The sequence below is a fragment of the Brachyistius frenatus genome, unplaced genomic scaffold (genome assembly GCF_029030835.1).
Source record: "Brachyistius frenatus isolate BFR_SWC_R1_liver_20210118 unplaced genomic scaffold, ASM2903083v1 Contig_48, whole genome shotgun sequence".
NCBI classification, from domain to species: domain Eukaryota; kingdom Metazoa; phylum Chordata; class Actinopteri; family Embiotocidae; genus Brachyistius; species Brachyistius frenatus.
Window position 1 is genome coordinate 46,196 of NW_027210647.1, and position 25,499 is coordinate 71,694.

At 44.6% G+C, this 25,499-nt stretch overlaps 1 protein-coding gene across 3 annotated transcripts; it reads right to left on the minus strand.

Moving 5' to 3' along the window:
- Positions 1–621: 621 nt before the first annotated feature.
- phldb3 (pleckstrin homology-like domain, family B, member 3) lies at positions 622–25,499 on the minus strand. 3 transcript variants are annotated; one of them, XM_069703752.1, is made up of 15 exons: positions 25,476–25,499; positions 15,927–16,083; positions 15,619–15,729; positions 15,120–15,257; positions 14,334–14,462; positions 11,967–12,149; positions 9,430–9,540; positions 6,627–6,728; positions 6,145–6,232; positions 5,509–5,662; positions 4,052–4,133; positions 3,457–3,618; positions 2,477–2,687; positions 2,065–2,150; positions 622–996 (listed from the first exon to the last, which is right to left on the minus strand). In XM_069703752.1, the coding sequence occupies exons 2-15, from the start codon at positions 16,071–16,073 to the stop codon at positions 862–864; spliced, it is 1,839 nt and encodes a 612-aa protein (XP_069559853.1). In that variant the 5' UTR covers positions 16,074–16,083; positions 25,476–25,499; the 3' UTR covers positions 622–861. The 3 variants fall into 3 exon arrangements, with proteins under 3 accessions (XP_069559853.1, XP_069559854.1, XP_069559852.1); XM_069703753.1 differs by lacking the exon at positions 25,476–25,499 and adding an exon at positions 24,749–25,123 and having other exon boundaries at positions 2,477–2,684; XM_069703751.1 differs by lacking the exon at positions 25,476–25,499 and adding an exon at positions 24,749–25,120.

Sequence of the window (25,499 nt, forward strand, 5' to 3'; positions counted from 1 at the left end):
GAACCATTTGGCCACACCCACTCGCAAAACCACTTACAATACGTCAATTTTCGCCACGACTGACGCGGGTTCCAAGTTTCATGAGTTTTGTTAAAGCTGCCAAAAAGACGCTTAAGCTTCATGAACGAGAATAATAGGGAAGAAGAATTCCTTAAAGAACAATAGCAAGAGCAAAGTTGTATTTTTAAGAATGAACATTTAATAGTGCATTCATAACAGTGTACGTCTTCATTTGTTTGTAAACTAAACCCACATAAATTTCCAAATCATAAATAATCTTGAAAATTTCATGTACAATCTGTCTTTACTGAAAACACACATACAGCGGGTGGACATATTACTGGGAACACCTGACGATATAAAGCAATCCGACACAAAATACGTCACCAAAAGAGGTCACAGTGTTTAACCCCCACACATCTCAGACAGTCTTAAGTAGGTTTATTGCTGGGTTGTTGCCGTCATTGTGTCCGACCCCACCGCTGTGGTGTCTTGTTGTGTAGTCTGCACGGGTCCGGTAACGCTGGCCTGCGACCAGCAGGGGGAGACGTGGCTCAGAGAGTGAAACTTCCCAGTGACAGACTGCCGACCGGTGCAGGCTGGCGAAGCTCTTGCCCGGCATTCACTCTTGTCGGTAGCAGCTTCCTCCGACGTCTTCACCTCCAAAACCCGCTGCACCTCCGAGTACACGCGCACGTTGTTCAGAGTCCGGGTTCCAGATGAGGGCCCCTCCGCCCCCTCCGCCCCCCCCCCCCAGCCCCCTCCTCAGCCGAAGCAGCGCCTCAAACACAGCAGAAAACATTCCACCGCACCGTCTGCTCAGTAGCTTCGCTCGAGGGTTTAGCAGTCACGCACGAGAGGTCAATAACGGTTGTGCTCGTCCGTCGCCGTGACGATAACGTCCATCCAGATCCGCATGGACACGGCGTTGGAAGCCGCCAGGAAGAAGAGACGGTCGTACGTCTTCACGCAGAACGTCAGGCTGGGCCGCGGGGACTGGAGGGAAGGGACACACGGGGGGGGGGTGAGAAGTCGGGATGAAGAAGAAGCTTTTTTTGGGGGGGGGGGGGAATAAAACTGGACGGGTTTTCCATCAAGGTGACTGATGTGGTCAGGGTTTAATCTGTCAATGTAGAGGCTGGCATGCTTTCATCTGAACACAAGGGTTTTTAAAAGCATACTATTGGACAGATAACACAAGATTTTTCTTAAAATAGTTCACTTGAAGGCATTTTCTTTTCTAAATACGCTTCTCAAGCTTTTCTGAGAAGCAGAAGAACAGACTTGTTTCACTTCGAAATAATTCTTTGTGATGTTTTCATTGGAAATCCAAAATGCTTTTTTTTTTTTTTAAATAAACAAACAGCAGCATATTTTCTCAGTTTCTAAAGAACTAATTGCATTAGTGCAGATTGATAATTAGCACTTTCACACAGGTGAGATTAATGCGAAGAATGAGACATTTTGTCCAAGATTTTTCTTCAAGTAAATTGTTTTACTTCCACGCGTTGAATAAAAACAGAGGTTTCCTGCTGTGAAATTGTAAACCCGAAGTGTCATTTGATCCTTTTTCAACACCAGAGGCCTGCGAGCAGCAAATAAAGCTTGACTCAGCAGTACTAGTGTTACCGAGGACCTGCCTTTGATTTATTGTTTTTAATCCCGTGTTTATGTCACAATAAAGGAGTTGCGTTTCTGAAACGGTGTTTGAATCTCCCGAGAAGCGGAATATTTATTAAAAGGATTTAAGTTTTGGCCCTCCAAGTCGTTTCCAGTGTTATCATAATAAATGCAAAGACGGTCGTGCGTGTTGGTCCTGAAAACCCATTTTGAAAAAAGGTTGTTCTAATTCATAACTTGGTTACACGCCAAGTCAAAGACCTCAGGCTGACTCTCCTCGCCCTGATAAAAAGGCGGGCAGCCGGAAGTCCAGCTGAAAGTACATTTACAATTTGTTACCGTATGGATTCGAAGTCCGGAGATTTGTCACTGCTTGTCAGCAAGATGAAAAACTCCACAGACTTCAAATTGATTTTTCAGGTTGTGTGATTTAAGAGAACTCACAGAGGTGGCCGTTCGTAGATGGTCGTAGTAAACTTCTTCTATGGCCTGGAAGTAGATGACTCCCTTTAGCTTCCTCTCATCACAATCTGCAGCAGAGGGGGAGCCGAGTGAGAAAACAAAAAACAAAAACCCTGCTTACAACAAACTTATTATGACTGGATCAAACTAATCAAGTCATTAATATTTATTGGTGTTTTGCCATTTTGATTGAAGTATTTTAGAGTCCATATTCTTTCCATGAGCTTCAATAAACGGTAAAAGCAGGTCGCTCGATGCTTGGAAACAACGTTCACGTAATTCTCTGACAGGCCCGACCTCCCTTCAGTGAACGGCTGCGACACACGGAAGGCTTTTTGCATGCATGCAAACACACACACACACACACACACCCCGCCCCTGCAGCCAGTCTAACCTGTATAGTAGGCTAGTCGTCTGTGGTCCGTGTCGAACAGGAACCATCTCTTCTTCCAGGTCTTGACTCGTCCCCCTCGCTTGGTGAGGAAGCCGGCGCAGCGTCGGGACGTCAGCCGCAGGTCGGTGCAGCCGGACACCCCGTGACCCAGAGACTCGACGTGGGCCCGCAGGTCAAAGTTCGGGGACATGAAGAGGGCGAGGCTGCGCTGCTGGAGGGACAAGCGGAGTGTCAACGTGCTCCAAAAGGAGCGGCCCATTTTTTCCATGGAAATACAGGAAACGCTATTTGCATCCAGTGGTTCCTTTTCAATGGTTTCACTTGTTTTTGAGTCTCAAACGGGGCCTTCTGTGATCATGATCCCGGGAAAAAAAAAGAAGTTAATTATACCGTCTAAAAAAAAAAAAAAAAAAAAAAAAAAGAGGCACAGATAACCGATTTTAGAAAGATGAAGCATTTACAAGGGAGGGAGAGTTGAATAAAAGAGATGCATTATGGGAAATGCTTTGCAAGTCTTCTGATATAAGCTCCAAACTTGAAACTCGGCTACTGCTGCATCTGTTCCTGCAACTGCGATACTCACAATCTCTTAGGTTTTCTTTGAAGTAATGCAAATATAACTGACATTTAGTTTTATTCTAAAATTGAACATTTGAAGTGGACATGCTGTAATTTTACTCTCTCCACTTATTATAACCGACAACATGATAATGATTAAAGCAGAGGGACATTTTAATTAAAAAAAAATAGATCTAAAAGAACTGTGGACAGCCACTCACACAGAATTGGCAACACTCACATTGCATGGTGGGTAATGCAGGCGTGACGATTTAACAGGAAAGAATGCATGAAACAAAAAGCATTTATACGTTTTGTTGCATCAGTTTGAATCATTTCTTTCAATTGTCCATCGCTCAGTGGAATAAATTGAGAACGTGTTTTTTCAAGGCCTTTAACACCGATTTACATTTCATTTATACCTCTGATGACTTTGGGGGAGAACTGGCGTTTGGTTGCTCTTCATTCTGGTCCTTTGGTTCCTCTTCTGGTTCTGGACTTTGAGGGGTCTCCGGTTCTGGCGGTTCTTTTTTGGGAGAGCTTTGTCTTCTCTCCTCCAACAGCAGCCGCCGCCGCCGCTCTTCCTGGATGCACACATGCATCAAAGCGAATTGTTAGCCATGTATAAAAAAAAACAAACATGTGTTGACCACAAGTAGTAACACAAATAAGATGAGAGTGATGATCCGCTCAAACACAGCTGGACGCATTCAAAACACTTTTTTTTTTTTGGGGGGGGATATAAGCATCCGAAAAAGGAAAGCTGAAATCAACACATCCCTCTGATTCCCTTCCTAGTTTGAAACTCTCTAAAACCTCTCGGTCGTACGGCTGCACATGTTTCAGTCTTGGCATCTGCCAATGCTGCAGACACGCAGTCCACACATCTGCCGGCTGTTTTCTTGGACCGTCATGTGCGAGCGGAGTGGGTGTCGGTGGTCGGACAGCCATGTCTAATGCAGCGTGTCGCTGACGATTAGAGGTGTCGGCGAGTGTTTCCCACGGCAGGCGACTCACCCTCTCCCTGAGCAGCCTTTCTTTCTCCACCTTGGCTTCCTTCAGTTTCTTCTCAATCGTCACCAGATCCAGAAGACATGGGCTGCGAGAGGGAAAAGAAAGATCATACAATAGTCACAACTGGGGGAAGAAGAAGAAAGACAGAAAAAAAAAAAAAAAAAAAAAAAAAAAAGTGAGAATCTGTCATTTACACAGGAAGGAAGCAGTAAAAATAAACGAGACAAAAATAAATCAAACACGGAACGTGTTAATCGGGCTCAGTACAAATGTAGAAGTTAGGTTGTCGGCAGCGAAGACTGAAGAAGCGTTTGAGGAGGTGAGATCGTGCGTCCGACATCATGACGTTCTCCCACAATCTAACGCGCGTCTGAACTTTTACATGACACCGCATGTACAGTCATAATAATGACATGCATGTAACATTAAAACGTATGGTTCGATACATGTATTCGTGTACGTGTCAATTTAAAGCAACACAGCCACCTCAACTTACATTCGACCTCATCGTGTGCTGCTGTGCGAGATTTGTGAATGTTGTGCTGTTACTGACCATCTCTGCATCCTGTTTACCCCCCATAAACACAACACTGTGTACCTAACTGCTGCTGCTGCTGCTGCTGGGAGTTAGTCCAGAGTCGAAGCCCGTGTCGACTTGTTGATATTGTTTGTCGCCAGATCAAAAAAAATGATAAAATAACTTGAACGATAACTTTGGTCTTAATGCGAAGTTTCTGCCATTTTGTACGTATTTCCGAAACGTAATAATAAGATTGGACTTAAAACGAAATGTTTACGTGAAATAAAACTCCGCCACCAGTTACTGCATCTTACTTGGAGGTTAAAACATCCGTTCGGACCCCAAACTGTGGGAACACAGTTATTTCTACGATTTCTGGCGCTCTCACTCTTGTATTTACCCGCAAATAAATTGCTTCAGATGGTGTGGGTTAACAGTCGGGTTGTTTACAATCTGACGGAGCGCTTTTCTTAGCCACATTAGACTTTAATGCAGCGATGTGTCACTTCGTCCAGTACAACGTTCATCGTAAGAAATACATAAATGCTGGCCGTGAAGTGAACCCGGTGGCTAAGTGGTCGGGGTGTGTGTCACATGGGCTGGTGTTCACACAGCAGTGTATTGTCCGTTTTCTGCCGTGCAGTACAAATATTAGACAAAAATGTTGAAAAAAAGAAAAGAAATTCTGGCCAAAACTAAAACTCCGGATTTAATACACTCGATTTGCACTAAAAAGCCAAATAAAACCTTTTTCAAAAACGCCACACGTCTCATTTTCTGTGAGCCACGGTACAAACACTGACAACGCATACCCGCTGCGTGGAAATGCTAAAGAACTACCCGAACTTCTTAAAAAAAAAAAAAGAAAAGCGCATCGAGAAGCCGCTCTTCTTTTCACTCTTGCAAAAGCGCTCATCAAACGAGCGGAGGAGAAAGTGACCTGGCAGCGCGGGAGCTTGTTGTGCTGCTGCACGGAGTGAGGAGCCCGCCGCCGTTGCTGGTCCCAGGTCTGTGCCCGTTTCTAAGCCGTTGGGGGCTGAGGGGGGAGGTGAACGCCTCGGGGGTCTGGCTGTCTGGGAGCGTCCTCACCAACCCTGAGAGCGGAAGGAGGCGGAGAAAGACACACGGGTCAGCAAGCGCAATACCTTCACATACAAAGATGTGGCGTGGCTGAGTATCAAGATTGCTAATTCGTATTACATCAGTAGTTTTCGGGCTCCGGCATTCGGGAGGAGACTTGGGAGAAAGCGAGTAGAAGGACAAACACCTGGGCAAGACTTGACATGACCTCGCAGATCAGGCTACTGGGACAGAAAGGTGTACGATACAACAGGAAGGAGATTTAAGGATTAAGTATTAAGTATACGGCCCCTTCTCCGGCTCATCCAGGCAAATCTGGCTTTCTACGGACAAAAGCCCGCCAGCTCCACGGACGCGCCTTTGATTTGACTAAAAGGGCGGGAACTGAACAAACAGTCTGACAAAATGAGGGCACGAGTGCAGAGGGACGCCGTTTATTGTTCTGCATCGCAAACCACTCGGCTTAAGAAAGAAAAGAGGGCTGACGGTAGCTCACCCTGGGCCGAGAGCGGCCTGTCGGCCAGGCGGTTGTTGCGATGCGAGCTCCGTTTTCGGGGCAAACTGGTGCATTCTTTGCACGGTTCCTACAAAATAAAAGACATCGGAGTGCGGTCAGGATAATCTGTGTGACACACATTTAAACAGAATCAATGTCAGCAAATCATTCAGAATTTAAAGGACAAATGCCCCCCCCCAAAAAAAATGTTCCTTCCAGCTTCTCGACTGTTCATCTTCTGAGCTTTTAAATGATATCAACAGAATATCTTTGAGTTTTGGACTGTAAGTCAGGATAAAATAAAATAAAAAGGCTTTTGAAGGTGTAACCTTGGACTCCAGGAAAGTTTCTTTCTCGCAATTTTATGGAATATACAAGTGATAGCTTGAGCGTACATTGAACAGAATAAATGATATGAATACAATTGTTTGTTGCAGCCCTCTTGTAAACATATGTTGTATCCATGGTGACAAGCTGCATACCTGTGGAGGCTTGTGAATTGTCAGAGGAGAGAGTGACATCATGCAGGGAGTTGAGCCGGTGATGTTCGACCAATCAGTGAGCGGCTTCTTCTCTTTGAGAACCTGCAGGACCAGATTCAAATTGTGAAATTCAGTGACGAAGACGAATGACTGCAAATACGAACGGCTCAATTTAACCGACTGTAGCTGCGGGGGAGGTGACAAACACAGGGACTAGATCCCCCCCCCCTCCCAAAAAAAAAAAAATGCTGCTGCATTAGACATACCACATCTGTCTGAGAATGAAAACGACGCACCCAAGAGGGATCGTAATGAGTTAAAAAATTATCACAGCCTCACTATCTTTCCCTGGAAGCCTCCCTCCCTTCCCTGCTTGACTCACAAACACATGAGCAATTCAGTCACCGCATGCAGTCTGTTGTTTAACCCTTGTCTTTCTCTTTCACAACTCCTCAGCAGCACATGCTGACAGGGAACATGTGAACAGGGAAGTCTCACTTACTGATCTTTAGATTTTGTTTCCTCCCTCCCCCCAAGATTTAGTAGATATCCAGGATGAGTAAATATCTGTTAAAAAAAACACGTCCTATGTCCTTTCGAATTTTGCGACAGAATGACCGTTATCAGAATAAATCTTTCCCACGCAATCTCCTACACAAGTTCATTTACCCGAAGACACAACCAGCTGTCACCATTAAAGTTCACTACACATCTGTCACGACTGAACCACATCCTGCGCTCAGTCATACACACTCGGTCATATTCTCCGACACCGTCTTGTCTCTCTCTCCTCTTCTGTGCCGCCGCCCCTCCCTCCCTCCCCCCCTTCTCCCCGTTCTCTCGGCCACCACAGCTGATGAACCAAACACAAAGTCGGTTTTCTAACAAACACAATTTTTACGCCGCTCGGTCACGGCGAATTATTTCGAGTGCTTACCGCTCGCTGCGAGGATGTGAAACTTCTCGCCTCTCTTCTTCCTCGCACATCCACACGCGGCTCACATGCACACACACATTCACGACCGCGGCACCCTCCCTCACATTGCTTTACTCCTCCCTCCCTCCCGTCTCGCCCGCCCTCCCTCCAGCTGGAGTTAAGCTCTCCTCTCTCTCTCCCTCCCTCCCTCCCTCCCTCTCCACATCAGATTTGCCTTTTCCTCATTCTGATCTCGTCTCCTGTTCATTTTTTTTTTTTTTTTTTGCTGGCTGCGTGATGACGTCCAGCAAAGTTGAATCAGTGACTGAGCAAATCAACAAGTATTCATAATAAATACAAATAAAACAAAGCAAGCGTGGGCTTCATTCAAACCTGTAGCCAAGTTGGAGTTACAGGACAAAGTTACGTGACATACTGAGGATTGGCGGCCGCATCTGAATCCTTCAATACTCAATATAAAAAGGGACATTTTTTAATATGTTGCATCAGGTGAGAAAATCAAAAGAGAATTTGAAAAACTGCGCGGTCATCTAAATGGACCTTTTCTCCCAGTCTGCATGATGCACCATGTGAAATGTATCTTGGTCAGTGACCAATGATCGTAAACTACTTTTTAATGTGGCATTATTGGACAATTGAAGTCACGATGCTTGTGAAAAAAAGAAAAGAAAAGATGATGCATCTCAGCAGTGTTGTTCTCCGAACAAGAAAACGTGTCCAAGTCCCACAGACATTTGGACAATGCTACAAAAGGGAGACATTTCAGACACAGTTTCATTTACAAACAATGTGATACTGTCGTACCACTTTCTAAAAGTTAGCTCGTTAGCGCAGCTGATCTCAGGAACCAAACGACTAAATTAATTAGCTCAATAAATGTGCACGAGTATAAAGCTAATTCACCTGTTCACAGATGCCGGAGACACAGCAAAATGTCAGCATTAATGTGGAGTTGTCTTTTTGTCACCCTGACGAATTCAAATCTAATTATTTTGGCTCTTGTTTTAGCTGCGCTTTGGTCTTCAACAGCTCCTGAGAGAAATATCTTCTTTTTCTTTTTTGTAGCTTTTAATGGTCTCCACCAGCTGGTCGCTAACACTGTCTGTAGGCCGTCTGAGGCTGAGGAAGTAGCGTACAGTGGGTGTATTGGAGTTTTCTTTTTTTTTTTTTTAAACTCAGAAAAAGCTGCTTTCTGTGGCCTAAAACGAGGCTGATGAGAGCAAACCGAACCAGTGAAGTTGCCGGACGTAAAAACCAAAACAGTGAGCCGAAAGACTCCTGAGGGGATTCACCTGATTATTTTCTGGAGGTTTGTCACGACAAGCACGTCGCGATTTTTCACACAACTATAATGTATTCAGCTTGACTTTAAGAAAATGTTCAGCTGTCTGAAATGACTCCCTCGTTCACTCCTTATATAAGACACGCTCCTTAGTAGGTTTCTCACTGCGGCACACAACACTGCTTTTACTGTGAGGCCCAATATGGAGCATGAATGTTCCACTAAACAAGGAGGGATTTCAGAAATGGTCTTTGTAAATTTATACTCAAGTAAAGACAAATTACACCTCCTATTTTTGGACATTTGAATGGATTTATACAGTGATTTCAAACGCTTCAAACATCTTATTAAGAGCCGCTTCCTCACTGTACCTTCAGCAAGAAGTCAAACAACGCTTCCAGTTTTTTTTGTTTTTTTATATATCAGACACGGGCTAAAGAACAGACCACTGGAATAAAATACTAAGGACAATAATAAAGTTTATTTGTAATAGTAATAGGAGTAGTATTAAATAATATACAAGAGAAATGAAAACTTTGACGGAGTGAATTAGTGAAATCCACAGCATCATAAATCGTTCTTACTGTTTGACTTGTGTGGATGAGCTCCCGCTTCTCTTTCCTCAAGGTGTTCAGCTCCTTCTCCTTCTCCCTCTCCATCTCCTTCAGCTGTCGCTCCAACTGCTGGACTTGCTCCTGGAAAGGAGAGTAACTCCTGTCAGCGTGAACTGTCCCATGGTTTCTTCTCCTCGGGAGAAACGTCACGTGCTGCGGCCGATCCACGTGGCTGGCCTGAGTTCGCTCAATTCTTTTCATTACGCCGTGATGTGATATCGAGTAAATACCCCAGAATGCGACGGGGCCTGAGCTGGGTAGGTCTCTTCAGCCGAGACGCAATGCAAAATCAAATGTCCAATTTGCAAGTCAATGAGAGGCACGGGAGAGAGGGGCGCATGGCAACGGGGCCGAAGGTGCAACTCAAAGAAATGGCATGAAATCAGCTCGTGAGGGCAGTAAAGGTGACACGGTGAGAAACGGGAGATGAGCCGTCTATCGTCTGCAGCTGAGTCAACCGGCATCCCTCTCGCACAATCCCCGTCTTCATCTCCTACTTTCCCTTCCTCCTCCTCCTCCTCCTCCGACATACTGGAGCTAATAGAGGAACAATCCTTCATTATTTTCACCATCTATGTTTTGTCCATCTATATTTGTGGAACCATTCAGCTGAAAAGCAGCTTTTAGGAAGTTCTAATAAAAACAAAGATCGCACACAAAAAAGGACAGTTCTTCTTACTCGCTGTCAGGAAAAGTTTGAAATAATTTGCGTACGTTTCGTTACACGGGAGGTTTTACTGACCTTTGGACGCATCGGGTGACAGAAACGTCTATCAAGATTCATCGCGTGTACCGTTCTAGCCAGGTTGAAATAGCTCAACAACTACAGCAGGGAAAAACTCTGTGTAAACACTCGTGGTCCCCAGAGGATGAATCCCCCCTGACGCTGGCGAAGCCTTGAATACTAGGTGCATACTTGGTGAATACTAGCTATGTAGCAGTAGCTGCACTACCTGTTACAGTCTTCTATAAAAAAAAATCTGGTTGAAACATTCGGCTCCTCCTCAGGATGACTTTCAAGTCAGCGTAATCATGAGGTCAAAGTTTCTGTTTGACCTGCAAAATGAATCCTCAACGACACAGCGTTTGGCTCAGACTCAGCAGCACCCGGCTATGATGGCTTCGGCAGAAAATGTTGCACCGAGCGGATACAGTGACGACGAAAATACGCACCATGGTTGGTGATCTCTAATGTACAGCAACAGAATCAAAAGAAACAAACGTGCTCAAGTCCATAAATCACAGACGGAGTGCACACCGGGTGCCAACGCTTCAACAGTTGGTGCCTCGTTGGTGTTGCGCCGTAAATGTATGATTTAATGTACGAGTGCCAACACGTTTCAGCCCTCTTCAATCTGAAGAGTTCGACTGTCTCGCATAGGATTCATTTGTAAAAATGACAATCCTTGTGTTGACTTCCACAGTAAATCAGTTGGATAATATTTTTTTGTCTCAAGTGCAACTAATCAAGCTACATCTAGTCACCATTTGTTCCCTGCACATGCCTCTGCTTCCAAAACAGTCTGAGTTCAAGATGACTGCATTGCAGAGATAAATGTTTTAATTGCAGCTTTTCTGTTCCAAAAATGCATCCATTAGAAAGCATGATCATCAAGCTGCGTTTTATCTTCCCATCTTCTTCACTGTTGTCTCTTCATCTCTGCTTTCACTGTTTCACTCTTTGGTCTTTCGCCCATGGTGGCCTCTGATATAATTAAGCTTCCTGTAATAAAGTCATGTGACACCAACAGAGCTAAAAAAAAAAAGAAAAAAAAAGTCCATGCTTATGTCACGGCATGACATAAGGGGGCAAGTTTGAAGTTGCAAATAACAACCATGAACTGTAACTGTAAAGGCAAGAGAATGTGCCTCCATGTGCGCATCCTCACACGCCATCTAATGTGGTACTTAGTCCGTCACGGGCAACGGGGAAATAATTACACTTTTTACTGCGCAGCTCCAAAATAGTCAGAGGAAGATTTATAGCTCCTTTTTTTTTTTTTTTTTTAATCAATGTGATTATTGCAGGAGGAGCACACATTTGTGGCTTTGAAGTTCACTTTCTGATCTGCCCTCTTCTCATTTGATCTCTCTCTCTCAAAAAAAATGAAGAAATACATTTCAGCAAAGTCTAATTTGGAAGAATGGTGCAAAACATTTCAGAGAGAAAAGCACAAAGAAACTTTTTTCCTCACAAAAAAAAAAAAAAAGAAGGAAAACAAATCTTCTTCAGAGTACTCTTCACGAAAGTGTGACTTTACTTTGCTCTGTATTTGTGTCCAGGCGTGTTTTTTTTTGCAACGTAATCCCATGGGATTTCTTAGTGTTTGATGTTCCTGTTAATTTGTCCACCTGCTCTGACGTCACATGTCTGCACCGAAGGGTGGGGGTGGGTGTAAACACTGCCACGAAGCACATGACGCGCTGATAAGCTGCAAACCAGTATAACACGTTAAGGAGCAGCTGTGAAATTCTCTGACAAACTCCCTCTGAGACTCTTTGTTTACCTGAGCGGCGCCGGCCGCACGCCGCTGACACGACAGTTCCTTCTCCAGCTCGGCTTCGATCTGTCCCTCCTTCGCTCGGTCCGCCGTGCTCTCGTCCTCCTCGTCGATGCCGCTCTCTTTCTCCAGAACACGAAACTCCCAGTCCTCGAAAGCCCGAACCGCCGCCTCCATCGCCTCTTTTTCCTGCAATAAAGACAACAACAACAACAACAAAAAAAGCCCTCACGTAAACAGTTTTCTTACATCTTTCTATTTCGTAGGTTCAGTATTAAAATGACTCGGATTTACAGACGCAATAACTCATTTATAATTGCGTAATATGAGCTTTAGAGTTGAATAACGAAGCATTCATCCTCTGGAATTTTTCCACGCTAAACTGTAATAAACTCCAGAACTGAAATGTTTAGTCAGTGAATCAATTAGTTGACAGACACAGATATTACTTAGTTCTGGATTCCCAAATGTGTGAATATTTGAATTTTGGACTGCAGGATGAATAAATTAAACAACATGAAGATGTTACCTCAAGCTTTTTAAAATTGTGACTGCCATTTTCTGATATCTTATAGACCAAAAAAAAACCCCGAAATAATCAGCAGATGTTGCAGCTTTAAAGAGACTACATTAAGATTCCAGCATGCAACACTTGGCGTGTTAATCCAGAGTTTATTATCTGACCTCACTTCAAACCAGTGCGCAAATATATCGATTTTTCTATTCAGAAATTCTTTTTACAGAGTTGTTTAAATTGTGTGGACATCATTTCATTGTATATTTGTATGAAAACAAAGCTGGCAAAAAAAAAAAAAAAAAAAACTTTTATTAAACCTTTTCATTACAAAAAAACTAGGCTGACTATAAAACATTGCTGACGCCTTGTGCAAAATCCTAATACGCAAAGAGGAAAAGAGAACTAATTGAAAACAGACTTTGTTTCTTTCTTTTTATTCCAGACACATGCTGATGTTGCTTCAACATCTGCGGTACAGAACCAAAGACTGAGAACACTTTAAAGACAGAAGGCATCAAATCTGACCTCATCATTTTTAGTTCCAAGAAAACAACGTCTGGTAACCGGTGGTACTTTTTCCAGTATTAGCACTAGTTTAAACAAAATAAATGAAACAATCATGACTTGTTAGGAAGTGAAAGTAAAAACTCTAAAAGCCTCTTTGTCTCATAAACCGACGACTCGCTCTCTTCTCATCTCAAATCTTCTTGTTTGTGTTCATGCGTGCGGTTTTCTCTGTGAAAGCAACTCGTGCCAAACCTGTTTCTAAAAGCTCTTTCCAAATAAATCTGACACGTTAGACAAGACGGCAACAACCTGCCGCTGGACGGCACCAAAACCTATCCTCAAACAATGCTTTTAAAACAGCATTGTTCCCGTCCTGTTCCGTCACATTCACAGAGAGAACACACATCCTGCGTGGAAGCTCCTGAAACATTGACACGTCAGGTTGAACAGGTACTGAACAATCACACGTTGTGTAGTCAAAAAAAAAAACACACAACGCGTGTACCTGTACAGGAGTCAGTCACTGATGTCTACACACCTGCCAGGTGTCAACACAGCCGGCCGAGTGCCAGTTGCAGTTACAGGTCACATTTGGACAACTGCCGTCATCAGCGCGCTTTCAGTAACGTCCTCAGTAAAACAGCTCGGTAAGATTTAGACACTTGAAGAAATAAAAGCGCCGAGTCGATGTTTTGGAACTCTCCGGCACGTCTTTTATCAGCGGGATGTACAACCCGAACCCTCTCGCAGCAGGGAACAGACAACGGTCACGGAGATGCACAAAGAATCGTAATAAAATCGCAACTTCCGATTTTGTGTCTCCGCGCGATCTCCGTTTTGAATGAAAACAATTCTGACGCATTTTCATTCGGGACATCAGCCGCATCAAAAGCAAGCGCTGAGTGAGAGCGAGTGGAGAAGCACACGGCCGAAAGGCAAATCTCAGAAAAGAGATCCGGTATCGCGCGGCCCTGAATGCTCATTTCATTACTGGTAAATGATTCCACTTCTCTTCTAATAAGTTTTGTATTCTGATGTAATCAAGGTGCCCCATCAATTAACTTCCAGGAAGCTCATCTGTCTGGTCGCAGCAACACTGATCAGTTCAGTCTGTGTTTGTGTCAAACAAATTCTCAATAAAAAGTGACCACTGTTGCAGACGTAATGACGATGCATCTGCCAGCTAGTTTTGTAGAGGTTTAGACAAACGTAGCAACAACAAAAAAAAGCACAAAAAAATGTAATGCATCAACTTTAAAAATTGTCATCGATCCAAGTTTTTAATTTTTTTTTAAATTTAGCTTTATTTCCATCCAACTGAGAAGGTCAGACACTCTACATCCACTCACCTGCTGCAGCTGCAGTGTTAGCTGTTCTCTCTGACTCTCTGGCTGACCGGGGATCAGTTTCTCTTTCTCCTCACACCTCCTCCTCAGCTCCTCCACCCTGCGTCTCTCCTCCTCCAGACTCTCTTGCTCCTGCAGATGTAGACGCGGCAAGAAAAGAGCGAAGTGAGAGTATTGCTACCAGCGCACTTTGAAAAGCAAAACAAAGACGGACTCGGAAGAGAAAGAAATGGGCGGTCCGGCGGCTGAGCGGTCGGAGAAAACACCACAATCAGCAGGGAGTCTCCGGTTTGTTTCCCGGCCAACTGGACTTTTACTGTACTGTACTGTCACGCCTCTGCTCTTTTTGCACACATATTCTGTCTGTCTACACTGCACCATCTGAATGACGGCAAAAATGCCCAAAAACAAAACAAACAGCAGCGACGAGTCTATTTCACAACTCCGTTTAGTGACGACGAGAGACATTAATCCTAAAAGCAGTTCTGCATCAGAGCCGATTTATCACCGACGCGATGTTGTGTGGACGTTAGTGGACCGTGACCGAGACCACATGTCTCTGTGGAATCCTTTGAGTCGCGTTGCGATTGCAATCCCGACACCGGGCCGTCTAAAGTTAAATTAACACGTTGATGGTCTCCAAAAAGAAATGCTGGTGGTTCACGAAGACATGATATGAAAGATGAAAATCACAAATACGTAACAGGTAGCGGTGTAAGCACTTCAAAAAAAAAAAAAAAAAAAAAAAAAAGGTGAAGACGGCGTAGAACAGAAAACGGTGCGTTTTACCTTCAGCGTGTCGTTGTGTTTGTGCGTCTGCCTCCGTCTGGCCTCCTGCTGTAGAGCCTGCAGCTTCTGTGTGTGTCTGTGCAGCTGCTTGGTCTCCGTCTGCAGCTCTCCCTGCAGCAGAGCGATCTCCAGCTGGAGCTGAGAGGACAGGAGACGGGGACCGAGCTGAATCATTCTGACCGGACCGTCAGCAAGCCAGAGACACGCATTCCTTTAACGTGACTTGTGTTGGCGTTTGGAAAGTGCAGCATTCGGCAGAAACATTTATTCATTCTAGTATTTCCTTGACCGCTGTTTTTTTTTTTTTTTTTTTTTTTTTATCATTTGATAGTTGCCAGTTAACCTCCTTAATTGTCAAAATACATTTTCTGTTTCAGCTCTAGTTCATTCAGTGGTCTGCAAAGCCTTGTGAGCAGAACTGTGCTGAATCAGCTGTTTTCCCTGAATGTGCCTGGATAATCAGTTGTTTACGTCTAGCGTATCGTCCAGGCACGCTCACCTCAATCTTCAGTTCTTCCTTTTGCTGGTCTATCTCTATGATTCGCTGCTGGAGCATTGAGGGCGATGACAGGACTTTCAGGGAACCCATCTCCAGTTTTTTGATGCAGGACTGACAGAAAAGGAACAAAGAGCAGACAAAGTTCCCACATGCGAGCTGTAAATCAGTGAACAGTTTATTCTGGGGTTGATGATTCACATTTTTTTTTACTGCCTATAGATGATTCTTTCTTTCTCACGTGCAACAGAAACAGAGCAAAGCCCGACGCACCACTGCAACCCCATCATCCACACGGCTCATCAGCTTACCTTCTCGCTCTCTGTGCTGCTACTCTCCGTGTCTGACTCCGCCCCCGAGGAGGCGGGGCTCTGACCTCCAGCCACTCTGGTGATCCACGGCGACCGCAGAGCCTGCTGCCACTGGCTCCTCGAGTTTTCCATGTTATGTTGGGGCATTTTCTGAAGGCTAAAACAGGGGAGGCAGTTAATAAGAGCTGCAGACACACGGGGCGGGAGGTGGGGGGGTGAAGGGGGGGAGAGATATTGAATATTGTGGTAATCTAATCTGCTGCTCGGGTGAAGGCGTACGAGGGATCAGGTGGCAGTTCACCGAGGGGATATCTCAGCTGAGTAATGACAGCATAAGCACTTTAAAAACAGAGAAATCCCCCCCCCCCCCGGCTTCCAGAAAACCGTCTGTGATGGAGGAAAACACCTTCTGCTTGGATGAGGAAGCAGGAGTGAAAGAGGGGAGAGAACTCAGGATGTGGGCTGTGGTTTGCGGTGGTGTTTCAGGGTCTCTCTCTCTTGGTGAAGGTCTGTCGGAGCGTGGTGTGGACACAACGATGACACGCAGCAGTCTGGTCTCATTTCAGGCTTTGATGTGCATCAGCAGCAGGACAGTATATGAAAGGAACTACATCAGAACAGACTTTGATTGCACAGCGATGTTGTACTTTTTTTTTTTTGTTTGTTTGTTTCGTCCGTCACATTCATGCGGATTTACCCAAGCAAATATCATTATGTAGAGTGTTTACCGTGCTCCGCAGCGAAGCGCTTCCCAGCATTAGGTAATATGTCACCCTCAAGGCCTGTATTCTCCGGCTCTCTTTGTTCTATTTTACCCTTTCACCCTCGTCTGTGTGGTCTCTCTTTACACAAAAACATGCATGCGTGCACAGAGCAAAAGCAATTTGTGGGAAAATACTTTTAAATTCCTATTGTCCAACCTTTTCCCACCATCGTCCCTCGCCCTCGGCGCCCTCTTCCTCTCCCTCCATCCAGACCTTATTAGGCTGCAGGGAATGCGGGCTGAGTGGGAGTACGGAGATAACGATACAGCGGTGATACGAGTGAAGGCTTCCGAACGACGAGTGGCACACTGACGCCCTGAGAGGATGTCATCTTTATTGTAGTGATACCCTGAATGTGTAAAATGCAGTATTACGAGCGTCCACGGATGTAGATACAATAATGTAACTATCTGAGCTTCTTAATCTTGATGATGCGGTCATACAGGCTCTGTCAGTGATGAAACAATCACTTATTGTTATCAATATAATGCAGTAGAGTAAAAGAACCCCACCCAGACCTCAGTGCTCTTATTAAATCAAAATGAATTAACACCTCTGTAACAGTGTCAAAAAAAACCTAAATATTATAGGTGTCATAAAAGTCATTTTTATACTGTATTTTGGAGAATCTTATATTGTATTGGACAGCATTAAACTATACTGGTGTACCTAATAAAGTGCTCAATAAGTGTTTAGACGACTCACCGTTCTGATTTTCAGAAACATGCCACAAGTTTGTTTTTGTAAAGTAGTTTTGTTTAAACAGCGAAATACTGCTTTTATGTCACAGACAGCAAACAGTTCTATTTCGTGTTGAAAGAAGATGCAGATGAGTGTCGAAAATAAAAGCAGAGAAAGTGAAAATGAATTTCAGAAAGTTTGTTTCAGATCATGTGGGAGTCTCGCTGCGTAAAATGCATACGATTTTACCAGGCAGCAAGTCATTTTCATGAAAATTGCCCACTATCTGTTGAAAAGCGATTACAAAAAAGGAAGATTTGATACCCACAGCATTAAAGGATTCTACGATACGTGATTAGTCGATACGTAACACGTACGTGCGCACGCACACACACACACACACACACACACGCACACACACACACACACACACACAGCAGTATGTCCTTGTGCAAAACGGAGACAGCAGAAGAATCCATGAAGGAGAACGCTGCTGCGCTGATCATTTGTCCCGCTACTAATAAATTCTGTTGTCCTCTCTGACCTTCTGCTCTCCTTTAAAAGCTGTCAACTTCTAAGGAAAACAAGGCAGAGAAAGTTCACAGTCAGTTACGTCATCATCCAAACAGACTTCAGGGCAAGCGTTTGACCACAAACTAAAGTCCAGGCTGATAACCTATCGATTCCGGAGCCGAGAGAGAAAAGAGGAGAGGATTCAGGAGTAAAGTCCATGTGTACATGTTAACACACTAGATAGTACAAATGCAACAAACAAACAAACTCAAAGCCCTGCTGAGACAAGAAAAGAGTGAGGTAGAGAGAAGAGCAGCAACTATGGATACGAAAGACAGGAAGAAAAAAATATCAGCAGATGTAGGAAAAAAAAAAAAGAGGGCAAAGTTCACAGATGAAAGAAGAAAACACAGTTTTGTGCCCAAAATAATTGGACTTGATTGCAGGGAGGGGAGCGCCCCTGGAGAATAAGATAGCAAGGAGGGAATGAACGCACGTGCAGTTCTTCATCAAGTGTGTGTGTGTGTGTGTGTGTGTGTGTGTGTGTGTGTGTGTGTGTGTGTGTGTGTGTGTGTGTGTGTGTGTGTGTGTGTGTGTGTGTGTGTGTTATATAAAGACTACCTAGAGGGCACACAATACATAACTCTCAACTCTTACGGATCATAGAAAAGGAAAAAAAAATGAATTATCAATCAGATCAGCAATAACCTGCAACAACTGACTCGCTACAACACAACCCGAAGCTGTGTGTGTGTGTGTGTGTGTGTGTGTGTGTGTGTGTGTGTGTGTGTGTGTGTGTGTGTGTGTGTGTGTGTGTGTGTGTGTGTGTGTGTGTGTGTGTGTGTGAGAGTAATGTATACTCAGCAAGACAACAAGCTGGGAGGAGAAGAATCCTGCTGGTATCATATTATCTCACCGTGCGCTCACATCAGCCAAGTCTTATCACTCGTTCTTTCACTGCGAGGCTCCGCTGAAGCTTCAGCCATCTCCATTCAAAACAGCTGTGTGCTCGATCTCAACTAATCCATGTAGGAGTCAGGAGTCTTATCTGTTATTTGAACCAGAGAGTGTTTGGTGTAGTGAAGGTATTACAGCACACCGCTTGGCCCATACGGACGACCCGAATGTCACGCCTGCATTACCTGCAATGCAACTCGGGTCTCACCAGTTTGGTCAGAGATTCAGGAGCGTTGCTATATGTTAGACGCAGTTCGTGAAGCTTTGAGCGCCTAGTTTAAGGCGGGGATCAGAAGCAGGGTACAAAGACGTGGTGAGCTCACTTGTATCAGCTCTCTTTGGAGCGTAAACTGCATATAAAAATTGATGTAGGCTCTGGTTCTGAAAAGTGAAGCCAATGCAGAAGTCCATACAAGTCCAATACCACTGATGGCCACCAGGGGTGGCTTCAATAGACTCCCATTCAAAAAGAACCAACTTCCTTCATGAGCTACAAAGTCAATAAACTTTCTTCAAGTCATGATGGATTTTCATTGGCTAAAGTCACTCCCTCTGATCAGTGTTATGGTGGTCCTTATGAAAATAATTCTATAAGTCATTAGTTATTAGGCCTCAAAGAGAGGTATATTTGGCTGCGTGCGTGGTTGATTGACATGCCTAGGGCGCAGTCAGATTGCCGGTATAGGTGGGAGGGCGTAGGAACCTCTGGTTCTCTCAGGATCTACGAATCGAATCCACCTATCCTCCCCACCTCGTCCAAATACGGTCACTTCTGGCTCCACAAACCAAAGTCACGACACCCAAAATGCCGGTCCGGACTCACAAACCAATAAGTGACGTTACGGTGAGCTTCCACTTGCTTTGGATCCACTAAAGACTTTAATACAACTTCTATTATGTATGCAGTCGTATCTCCCCATGAACTGTAAACAGACCCTGACGCGTAAAATCCTTGGGAGTTCCCCGTTAAGTCTGAAGCCCAAGCGGAGATCGTCTGGGTTATTAAATCTCCGTCCAGAAGCACAAGATGGCATGACGTAACTGTTTTCAGTGAATCATTAGCACTCTTTATGACAGTGAACTGCCCCTTTACCATGTGCTGTACTCTTCCTATGTACAACTGCATATCTGTCTTAATGTTAGGTATGTTGTCAGGATGTCTCTGATTAATCCGGCCCTGAAACTTGAAAACAGCCCGTCCTGAGGTTTTTCTGGAGCTTCCAAATCAAGGCAATAACGCTCGCACACCAACGCCCTGAAATGACCTCGTCCCTGTCTGGACCCTCTCGTCGGCGACGGGCTAAAAAGGGAAAAGTGGGGCTTAGCAGTGTGTACACAAAACCATAAAGTCGACACCGACAGCAGCCATATTGCAGCAGCTACGTCCAGGACAAAGGAGCTCTGACGACACGTGGGTGTGAACGCCGACTACGGGCCCAACTTTAGGGGGAAAACACGTCACACGTGGGAGCGTGAGCACAACTGCCCTGTAAAGAGGTGCGGCGGCGCACAATGAGAAATTAATCCACAGAGGCCGGGCTTACGGGTCAAGTCCCTCAGTTCACTCCGAACAATGACTGTGACACGACACGGCGACGGGGTTTTCTGCTGCATTGAATGAAATAATGTAGCAGGGGATACCAAAGCAATCAGTTTCGAAGACATGGATTATTGTCCCGTTTGAAATACACGTCACAATGACAGAAAACTCAAGCAACAAAACAAGTAAAAATGATCGAAAAAGTCAACACGAGTCTGTTAATGAGTAACTGACAAAAAAAAATTGTAAAGTGAGTGTACCCAGCTTTGTCACGGACTCATCTCTGGGTTACTGTGCGCTACAATTGTAAACAGCAGACCGGGTGGGTGGGTGTGTTTTGAAGCAGCGCAGTATGCGGACCACTGATCTCACCAAAAAAAGTTTTGTTTCAATTAAATCCGGTGCTTTTTTTTTTTGTCCACGTTTACCCACAATTTGAGCTTCAGCAGGTAAAAGGCAAACAGGCAAACAGACACTTGGTTGGATTTTACCTGACGAAGGCCGAGACATTTTACATAAAGCCGGTACAAGCGATCAACAGTGTGTGGGAGTCACGAGCCAACGCATCTGTCTATGCAACTTTCAAGAGCAGGAAAAACCTTGCAGCAAATGTTCCAATTAAATAAAACTTGCACTGACTAAAAACAGATCCTCTTGCGGTTTCTGACTTTCAAAGGATTGAAGAAAAACTGCAGGACTCAGCGAACGTTACTGTCATGTTCGGTTTACGATCCTCGATCCTTTTAGAGGATTAGTAAATTGTGAAATCAGTCAGGCCCTCCCATAATAACGTACATTCACTGCGACCTGCGCGGCACAGTGGCATGACACCGACCGGAGGGGAATACAGATTCGAAACAAATGCTGCTTTAGTTACTGTCAGCGGCCGCCTCTCATCTGAAGCAGGCATGAGACCAAAACCAGCTATTAAGCCTCGTGAACTATAGTGGGACAAGTCGCATATTCTTTTTATTGGCCATGATTACAGGCTGTGGCTTCTATCAAACAGGCCAAATCTGCAGGCCTTAAAGCTTTCTTTTCAATAGCAGGCCTGACATCATCACATCACTATCGAATGCACACAATGTTTCCAGGGAGCACAAGTCATTTTCCCATTTCTATTGTCAGAATGGAGACACAGAAGTCCCTCTTTTGTCAGTCCGGCCCCTGCAGCAATCTGTCCGTCACCACAGAGAAAACAACTCATAAACTCCTGCTCACAGTTAAGAAGAAGTTCGGTTGGAAAACTCTTCGTACTAATTGGCTTCTGCTGGATTGCGACGGCTCCCCGTTTACTTCTGCTGCCTTAAAGCGGACCGGGAAAAAGACAACAACAACAACAACAACAAAAATCGACACGTTCTAGGACGTTGCAGGAAAGAGCACGCCGTGATCAGAAGGATTAAATGCTGTGACCTCTCGACCTGCTGCATGTGCCCCCCCCCCCACCGCTGGCTCGGCGCCAAGCAACAGGAAGCTGTCATCGCAGTACAAGTTAGTGAGCAGGAAGAGCAGGTGACAGCAAAGAGCGCTGGCTGTCATCCAGCTGCTACCGGGAGGAAAAAAAAAAGGGACAAATCCTGCCCGACACCCGGGTGGCAACACGTTACATTATTACATTACATTTCATTTAGCTGACGCTTTTATCTAAAGCGACTTGCAATAAGTGCATTTCGACCACGAGGGTACAAAACCCAGAACGTCTGGGCACACGTACGACAAGACCACTGCTGCAGCTGGAAAATGCCAACAACATAGGCCTCTGCCTTCTGCGTCGGGCGCTCGAGGTACTGAAAATGAACTACGAAGGAAAAAACAAACAACTTGAAGTCACTTAAACGCTGTAAAAACAAAGCCAGCGGTATTGGACGTTGCTTCTGTGGGACCGTCGTGTTGTTTCTTGCCGGGTTTTTCGACATTCCGGCGGAAAATTGTCTGGCATGCTGACAGTTTGAGACGTTTTGCAGTGACGACGACAGAAGCTTTATGATTTGAAGATTTTTCAGCAATTTCAGTCTCGACTTACACGCCAGGTTCCAGCGAACGTCCGGCAGGATCGAATATCAGTCTTCTCTCGAACTTTTGATAAAGAGCGAGATACATTTCAAGTAGAAAAAGATGATATGGTGTCTGTAGCTAAGCACGGCCGCTGTTTGATAGGTTTGAATTCAGTGCCAATATCATAATAATACCTTTTTCTATTTTTTTGCGGGGAATAAAATCTGTTTTTTTTTTTCATTTAAGAAACCAAAAACAACTTTCTCTGATGTTTAAAGCTGTCTGAATAACTCAAATCAGAAACCGTCGAACCACAGAAGACAGTAGGACAGACTGTAATTTTGACCATTTCCTGCCAGTTTTGGGAACCTCAGTTTTCTGTTCTCTGACAAAAAGTCATTCGGTACCAAAAAGTATTGAGGTTTTTACAGTTTAAATTGCCTCAGATGATCAGAATTACAATGCATCCTCAGCACATGTTGTACTGGAGGCTGCAAAACAACATGCAGTTCCACTTCAGCTGTCTGCATTATGGATGTGCCATATCGTATCGTTCATGGCAATATTGTAATTTTGATGATGATTTAAAGAATTCACCTTGTGATGATGGAAAAAAAAAATTCTGACTTGTTGATATCATGACATCGTGTGTTTTCGTATTGTTAAGTATATTGTCGAAGAGATATCAGGATATTATTTTAAAGCTGTATCGCCTACCCTTATCTACATGATTTTTCCCATAACATGTTTCATTCATTAGTAGATGCAACAATATAAAGCCCGTTCTCTGAAGTATTGAAAGGCACTCTGGGAGATGTAGGAAGCCAGTTGAAGTAAGGAGCGCCAATAAAACACAGAAAATACCAGCGCATTGTAAATCTATAGCCCTGCTGACAAAATAAGGATTTGTCATTTTACACTATTTTTTTGACATTTTATATACTATAAACAGATGAAAAAATGTATTTGCTAATCAGCAGTGATAAGAAATATCAAAACCTGAAAATCACAGGTTAAATAATAACATTAATGCTTGCTGGATTCGATTTAGCCGTCTTCGGGTCCCAGTATCGTGAATATAATTGATCAGTCATGGTTTACCGGGACACCCGAGTAAAACATTGTTAATGTTATTATTAACACCTGTGTTTTTCTGTAAGTTCACAGCCGCAGCACTGAAAATCACAAACCGAAACGTAACCGAAGCCAATACATTCATCCACCCGCAGCCTCAAACAAAAACTACGCATTAAAAAAAAATGTCACTGATGCAAAACCCGAAATACTGAAATGAATAAACAATATGTAAGAAAATATTTTTGGCCAGTTACCAATTCCCCGCCCGCTACAGTGTGTGAACGGCCGGACCTGCACTGACACACGGATTCCTTTGGCCTGAGTAAGTCTGTGGGAATCGTGATGCAAGACAAGATAGATCCATTAATGACAACCTGCGGGACAGGATGGCTCAGACACAGATTTGTCCAAAGGCAGTCAAAACAAGTGGCGTGTCAGACAGAGGACACGCCAAAGGCAGAAGTCCCCAGACAGCAAATCCCTCACGATCCTACCTCAGCCTGCCCTCCCACCCACCCACCCACCTCTGTTTACCAGGGGGGGGGGGGGGGGGGGGGGGGGGGGGGGGGGGGGGGGGGGGGGGGGGGGGGGGGGGGGGGGGGGGGGGGGGGGGGGGGGGGGGGGGGGGGGGGGGGGGGGGGGGGGGGGGGGGGGGGGGGGGGGGGGGGGGGGGGGGGGGGGGGAGTGCTGATGGAGGGAGAAAAGGCCACATATCCCAAGGTCATTTTACACAAAAGGGGAATTTATGTAAACTGGAGTTGTTGTCATGGGACAAGTTTTTTTTTTTTTTTTTATCTCAGGGAAAGTTACTGAGAATATTTTCACAGATAACACAATTTGAACTGCAAAATTGAGGTGAAGGAGTAGGACGAGCGATTATGAAGAATAAATAATAAAAGCCTGGCCATCTTATTATAAGTTTCAAGCAAGAAGGCAGCAGCATTGTGAATGCATTCAACATCAGGAAGCAGTTTTCTTCTTTCGTTTTGAGTGCAAAGATAATATATATATATATATATATATATATATATATAAAAAAAAGAAGTAGATGTTAGATGTAGTCAACAGCAGAGGCACTTCTAAAATCGTCATGACAGGAACACCTCATTAAATGTGTGAAGCTGTTTGTTTGGGTTGGTTTTTTTTGCCTCCTGTTTACCGCAGCGAAACTGCACCGGCGCGGTGTTTGTTGGGAGGTCTGCTGACTTGACTCGGTGCTCAATAAAAAAAATAAAAAATAAAAAAAAAAGGGGGGGGGGGAAGCGAATTAAAGGCAAACAAACAAGTCTTACCTGGAACAACGTGCTCCAACTTCAACGACAAGGAGACGTAGGTCTTCTAATTCATAACGTGGTGGAAAAGCCCGGGACAAAAAAAACAAAAAAAAAAAAAAACAAACAAGAGAAATGAAACGCGAAAACTGTCCGCGAGTCCTTTCAACTTTTTTAAAAGCTCATTTCACCTCTCCGACGCTCGCGACGCGTAAAGTCGCTTCGACCTCGCGAGTTGTTTGACAGCCGCGGTATCTCCCGTTTTCTTCTAGTTTATTTGATTTTATTTTATTTTTTTCGTTCACCTGAAATTCCCCTTCAAGGAAAAAAAAAAAATGACAGGTCTGCGAGAGCGGCTTGTCGGCGTCAACAGGTGAGACGAAGCCGAAAGCATGCGGAGGAGGAGGAGGAGGAGGAGGAGGAAGGAGGGCACCGACTAATTCAAGCGTTAGGGGTTGCGTGCGCTGAAACGAACAGCCCGTATCTCCTCACTGTCAACAAAACTCGTCCGCCGCCGGTTTCTTGTGCTGCAGAGTGAAGAGTTTCGGTCAAGTCCGGCACCGAAATGGGATTTCTATTCTGGGAACTGACGGAGTTTCCTTTTCGTGGAGTCATCCGGGCTCACTGCCAACGCAATGTGAAGTTACAGGCTGCTTAAATACTTCCAACAACAATCTCTGCCGTGGGAATATTATGGCGTTACAGTGAAACAGACGAGACTGAACTTATAAGGTCGTTATTTACTCACTTTTGAGCAGCATGGCCGGATTCA